Here is a 7,095-nt window from a genome sequence, read left to right on the forward strand (position 1 = left end):
CTGCCTCATACTATATACTTCTAGTTTAATGTTTGCTTTTGCTGAGTTGGGTTCTGATTCATCATGTTTACGTGATTTGCCTTGAGCCATCTGTTGGTTATAATTTAACTTTCAAGGCTGTTTGTAATTTCGTTTTATTAACTAAATGATATAAACAGTATCATGAAGCTTTTCTCTTTTAATCTTACAAGGAAAAAAATCCATATCTAAAAAAGCAATCACAAAGAAGAGGAAAGCTGTTACTAAGTCTGCTGTACCAGAATTTCAGGTAAATGTCTTAATTTTTGTTTCAGATACTTAAAATCTAAATGTCTTTGGAGTGTGTATTTCCTACATTTTGTTGCCTGAGACCCCAGGAAATATACTTTCAATTAAGAAAAGTTTAATTTCTTTATTCCCCCCAGATAAGCAGACCCAAAACTTTATTGTGATAGCATTTTCAATCATGTAAATTTTACTTTTTGATTGTTGGTAAGTGTCTTAATGTTTATCATGTATTGCTTTGCATAATGTTGCATAGTTCTACTTAAGCAGTGTTGCCAATTCTCATGACTTTTGGCATTGTTCTTAAAGCCTACGCTTCAGGAACGTGAAAAACGTAGCTCTTTCTTTTGTATATATTTATATTTATGTACCTATATAAAAGAAAGAACTCTTTTCACATTTCCAAAGCGTAGACTTTAAAAACAACGCCAACAATCATGAGAGTCAGCAATACTGCTTAAGTGAGCTCATGTATCAGTTAAAAAAAAAAAAATTCAGAACATCCTTTGAAACATTAACTGCAATAGAAGTTGCAGGTAGTATTGTAGATATTAACAAATACAGTTTTCAAGGATAATATTAATTTTATTTTACGTGTGACATGTGACTTTGCACATCTTTATTTGGGAAACCTACCTTGATTTACTCATGCACCTGAAAAATGCTGGTGTCGTGCAACTTTTTTTGTTTGTTTTAACTTTTCCCTTTTATCAGTACGTGAACTTTAGACCAGAGAGCACCCGGAGAATACTAATTGTAATTAGCAGGTTGTTTTGGGGTATTTTTTGCTCTTGCAGCGCAAATCCTTGAGTCTTTCTGTTTATAGATGATTTATCTATAAATGTTGGCTTGTATTGGAGTACTGTGTGTATAAAAATACCTTTCTGTACTTTTAACTTAAGTGGTCTTATTCCAAACATTAAGGCCTTACCTAAATTCCTAAATTCCAGCTGTTCTGCCAAATGTACAGATCAAACTAATTTTGCCTGATAATGTACTGTTCCAGAAAGTGCCAGAAGTAGAATTTCTAACCAGTAATACCTAAAGGCTGCCTACATGTAGTATATCACTACCCCGATCTAAACACCTTTTGTTGACATTGCTTCTGGTTTTAAGAGTTAGAGTTGCTACTGTATTTTGGGGGAGAAAAGGGGCATTGAAAAAGGAGAGGGGAAGGAAAGTATGTAAAGCATGCCACAAAATTGTATTTTCTCATCATATCCATATTCATTTAAAATCATAAATAATTACAAGATCTTTTTTACATGCTAAAACTAATAAAAACTGTTGTGGTTAGTCCAGCAATGTGGACAGGGTAGGCAAGACATAGCTTCATTAAATGCTTTATTGTGAATCTTTTCCAACCAGTATAAAGTTTTAGATTATTTTTAGCTAAATGTAAAGCTGCCAGCTGCAGCCCAGTTGCATTAAGTGCATTTTTCCATATAGATTTATAGTAATTCAGGACTCTTGTTCAAGCACACATTCACATGAGTGAGTTCATAGTGGAAATAATACAATACTATATCAGGATAAATAGTGGGATTTCAAAAGCTCTCCTGACACTCCCTGCTGTACATATGCAGACAGCTAAGTCCATTTAAACATATCTACAACATTTCTTTGGAATAATAGAATTTGAATTTAATGAGAACTTCAGGTCTCTTCTTTTTAGTGCAAGAGCATGGACAAAGAGAGAGTTTTAGAATCATATTGCAATCTTTACAAACAAACTTACCTTTGAAGCCTAAATTAAAGCTTAGAATTTTTCTCAGGAAGTGCTTTTTCTATACGAGGTACAAAAAAACAGCAATATAGAAAACCTGAGATTTTACAGTTTATAATGCACATAAATCAATTATACATACATTTATTTATTGATCTTTAAATTATCAAGATAAATGTTAAGTGTTATTTAAAAAGTAAATTCATACAGGTTGAACAAACTAGTATAACATATCTTGTCAAACTACATGATCACCCTGCTGCCCAAATATAACATGGTATAGATTGTCATAATTTGATAGTGGTGGAGTGATGTTGTAGCCATGATGGTCCAGGAAATATGTAAAAAGAAATTATTTTTGTGGGTTATATCTTTTATTGAAATTACTTTTTTTAGTTATTGGTTTTTCCTCAGATTTGAAGAATGCACTACATTCAAAAGCTTGTCTAAATATATCCCAGCCATGCAGTTGGTCTACAAAAAGGTGTCATACAAAACCTTTATCTCTTAGCATCTTATGATAATATGTGGTGAAAATATTCTAGGTAGCTCTCATATCAGGAAGGAAAGCTGTGTAGAGAAACAGCTTGAAAAAATATATTTCCCAGTTCTTCTGCTCTCCCTTTACAGTTTTAACAGTAGAGGCTCCTGAAATCTTAAGTTTTTAAAAAAATTACTGCTAAACATCTTTATGCATAATTGAAAAGAATAAAGAACAAACTAAATCTTTTCAAATCAGTGCACATGGAGACTTACTTGATTTGCCATCATAATTTTTCATAAAGTTGAGAATTGTGAATCTTCTTGTTAGTTCCAAATACATTTCATATTTATCTTTTTCTGAATTGATGCAGTACTTCTTTTATTAGCTATTCACTCAGAACTTATTTTAAAACAGTAGTTTTGAGAGCAGAGTGGTCGGGGAAATACCTTAAATTGCTTTTAACTTAGTAAGAATGCATCAAAGTAAAATGTAATTATGTCATGGACATTTTACAGTATGAAAATTGAAAAGGTCCGTCTTTGAAAGAAGGTACTTTTATATGTCCTGAATCATGAGTTTAGAAAATATCTAATGCACATATTAAAAAAAAAAAAAATCCTACCAGGAGTCATAAATTCATTACCCTTCTGTGCTTATGAATGACAGTGTCTTAGAGCAGGGGTTCTCAAACTTTGTGATACTGCAGCCCCGAGTACTGGATGGAGGTGGCAGGGGATGGGGAGCTCGCATGTGGCAGCTGCCATTGCCATCCACCACTCTGTGCCACCACCATGCGCCACTTCCCTGTGCTGCCGCATGTACCCCCTGGGAAGTTTGTGGCCCCCTGTTAAGTTGCTCGCAACCCCCTGGGGGGGGTCGTGACTCACAGTTTGAGAACCCCTGTTTTAGAGAAATTACAATAATATGCTACTAAACAGGAAGGAGACTTTCACCTGTCTCATGTAAATAAAATATGATAATCTTCTATGACATGTTTTTCTTGTTAGAGAGAGAGCAAGCATTTTATTGTAAACACATAAAACCAGCTCTTCACTGCTTGGCTTCACTGAAAGCAGATTTGGGTTTATGCCAGCCAAGGATCTGTTTCTTAAGTAATGTAGAATTCAAAATAGAGAGAAAATCTGATTTTGTTCTTTTTTTTTTACAGAGGATAGCAAGAATATAATAATGGTCAGTTGTTACTTACACAGGCAGCCTTCTTTTATACTAATAGTCCTCAACTGAGTGGGTAAAAATTGTGCTTGTGATAAAGCATATGCATGATGAGCCCCTGTTGTTTTTTTTTTTTCCCCCCCCTCCCAAGGATCTGTACAACAGTTTCTTTTCCATTGCATTGAAGGGGGGTTCCTCCATAGTACCATTTTCCCTGTCTTTTGAATGTCCTTGAGCTCTGAGGGAAGAGGGGCTGCCTATTCCTGCAGACAGTGCTTGGGAGCAGCAGTTGCAATGGAGCTTTACTGAGGGGTAGCTGAAGTTATTTCTGGAGCCTTTTCCATAAGATGGAATAGAATTTGCTCCTTCTGCCTTCTTAAGTACAATGGGAGGTTATTGGCAAGGGGATTTCTGTAGAGATGTCTTCCCCAAAATTGTCCTTCTGAAGGTTTTACTACGTAGCTGGTTGATTTAGGCCTGTGTTTTTACGTGAAAAGAAACTGAGCATTAAAAATGTTAAATGGCCGGAGGGTTGGGGGGAGCATGGGGTGTGGCACATGACATCACTGAAGCATATGGCTGCCTGAAGCTAGAGCTCCAATGGGCAGATGGCACAATCCGTAAACATTGCTGGATTAAATTTATCCTGCTAGTTTATCAGTTTTTCTTCCCAAGCTCACCTTTTAAAGGTGTTTGATAGTGGTAACACAATGGTAGTGTTAATGTGACGTCATTCCTTAAGGAACTGTTTTGCACAGCATGCTCAAAGTATTCAGAGGCACATTTATGTGATCTGTCATTCTGCACTGCCAGTTTGTCTTTAAAAAGTGCCTTGATTTCAAATTGGGCACTGACAGGTGGGATCCATTAGATAGCTAAGAATATATAAAGGGAAAACCATCAGTATCAAATTCAGTTTCTCCACTCATATATAAACTTAAAAACTAAAATCTAATAAAATTTCTTTCTTTAAAAAATTCAGGTTATGGGTGCTTTTTTATAAAATATATTTAAACATGGACCGCCCATAACCTGAAATTTTTTGAGAAAGAAATTTATTAGATTTTAGTCTTTAAGCAGTATACAAGTGGAAAAGTGAACTTGATGTATAAAACTTGATATATATAAAAACACAGAACTCCTAAATGTATATATAAATTTCTATAGTAAAGAGATCAAGTAATAATATTAAGCATTAGTATGTACTTCTAGATGAGTTGTTTTTAACTTCAGTATGTTATTAAATGACTTGTTATCAAGTGTGTTTTGTCTGTTTTGCTTTTAGCTTATTTGCACTAATCTTGATGAACTCAGGGATTTAATCACAAAAATCGAGAATGAACTCAAAGATCTGGAGAACGTTAAAAAGAAATCGGTATGTTCTGTTAAAAAAATTTCTTTTTTGTATGAGAATAAAAGTGTTCCAGTTATTTTCTGAGGCCTGTGAACTGTAAGAATTTGTACAGAAATCTGTAAAATTAGGTATTTGGAAAGATTATATTCATATTTATTTTTAACATATCCTTATATTACTGTTTGGTCAACAATAACTCTCAGAAAACAGTTCAGTAACTAATAGCTACCTTTGAGAATTTTTACGTGCTTTTGACCCAGTAAACCTTTCGTGGTGATAATAATTTAGGTGAGTGGATTAATTTCTGCTAATTCTGTGAGCACACTTTTTTGTGGCCAAATTCTGAACCTAGATTCATTTGCAGTGTGGAGCTGTCTCATCTATATGATGCTGCTCAATTTGACAAGTCGTACATGTAATTCCATTGTTTCTCTTGAGCTCCGTGATGTCCAGTTCCTTTTACTCTTCAGACATTTAAAAAAAAAAAGAAGAAACAAGCAATCTTAATGTCATTTCTTGTATTTTGCTCTTTCACTGCATTTTCTCACATAGCACACACTCCTAAGTAAGATGCACACTTTGTTTTGGAAAGACACACTAGACAAAACTTGTTGTTTTTCATTCTGTCTTCTGTATTTAATAAGTCAGATGCCGAAAGTTACTTCAAGGGATGCAGTTCTTTACCATCATTCTGGCTGGCTTTCCAGTGCAGCTTGAGATATAAGCTTCTGCCTAGCATTCATTGTGTTACTTGCATGACAGTGTAGCTGAGAAGTTAAGATAAGACCCATCGAAACATGGGATCCAGCATATTTTGAGTGCAGTGTAGTAGGGAAGAAGGAGATCTTCCCACCAACAAGGTGAATATTTTTTTAAAAGCAGAAGTGGTTCAACTCGTTTGTTATCTCACTTCTCTGCTGTGGACACTTTTGTAGTATTTTTTCCTCTTCTTCTTTCTACCTTTCCATAGAAGTTCCATCTCCAACAGCTTAGCAGGATGAACTTTATAGAAATGTCAGAAAAATGCCTAAGAATGTGAAATGATTTGGGAGACATCTGCATAGTTTCCCTGCTGAACCCAGGACCCCTGCCAGACATCAGGCCACAAAGTGGCACCAGAGTCTGGCAGTTGTAGAGAATGGTTGAAGATGTTTCCTCTGGCATCTCTAAGCAAATACTGGAGGATGCCAGGGAGGGCATTGAATAGAGCAGTGGTGGTCAACTGGGGGTATATGTACCCCTAAGGGTACTTAAAAAGGTCATAGAGGGTATACAGAACTCTGCGTGTATGCACGCAGCTGCAGCACAGCATGCAGATGGCCAGAAGCTCAGCCTGGCCACGTGGGGAGCAGCTGGGTCCAGCTGGTAAGTTTGTTGTGGGGACAGGGAGTGGTGCTGGGGCAGGGGCTGCCTAGATGGGGCGGGGCATGGGACTGAGCCGTGCAGGGTGGCTCCCACTGCCACATGCACCATGGGAGGGGATGGGGAGTGTGTGCCCCCAGATCTGTGTGTGGGCTGGGCTGGGCTGGGCTGGGCTAGGTCTGGGGCCATGCTGGGGTCTTCCTGGCGGGGGGGCTGGGCTGCACTCAGGGCTGGAGGCAGCGACACTGGGAGAAGGGTTGCGGGGGCTCCAGCAAATTCTGGAGTGGCTGCAGGCCCAACCTCCCCACCAACCAATAGCCCCGCTCCCGTGGTGAGGAAGGAAGCTTGCAGCTAGCTCTGTCTCATGTTCTGCCCTGGCTGGGCAATGCCCTTCCCTGCTCCAGCCCCAGCCCCACTCCCTCCCTCACTGTGGAGGCGTGCAGGGGAGGGGGCTGCAACCACTCTAGAATTTGCCATAGCCCCCCAACTCCCCTCCCAGTGCCACCAGCACCTGCCTCAAGTGCAGGACTCAGCCGCCCTCCCCCCCACACCGCATGGCTCAGTCCCTGCCCCAGCCCTGCTCCCTCTCCCACTGCTGGGGCGTCAGTCAGCCCTTCCCCTGCCCCCCCCGGCAGCAGCCTGCCTCACCCTGCATGCAGATCCAAGGGCATATGCTCCCCATGCCCTCCTGGGGTGTTTCATAGTTTCATAGTTTCTAGGGTCAGAAGGGAC

The 7,095-nt window shown here is 38.7% G+C and overlaps 1 protein-coding gene across 3 annotated transcripts in view; it reads left to right on the plus strand.

Moving 5' to 3' along the window:
* KIAA2026 (KIAA2026 ortholog) overlaps positions 1-7,095 on the plus strand; it is a 129,295-nt gene that overhangs the window by 76,210 nt on the left and 45,990 nt on the right. For all 3 annotated transcript variants that reach the window (XM_019517614.1, XM_019517613.1, XM_019517615.1), the window contains 2 exons: positions 192-268; positions 4,933-5,022. In XM_019517614.1, the coding sequence (XP_019373159.1) occupies positions 192-268; positions 4,933-5,022 (167 nt within the window). The remainder of the gene's footprint in view (positions 1-191; positions 269-4,932; positions 5,023-7,095) is intronic.

Source organism: Gavialis gangeticus, unplaced genomic scaffold, assembly GCF_001723915.1.
Source record: "Gavialis gangeticus isolate Ggan-Ray unplaced genomic scaffold, GavGan_comp1, whole genome shotgun sequence".
NCBI lineage: Eukaryota > Metazoa > Chordata > Crocodylia > Gavialidae > Gavialis > Gavialis gangeticus.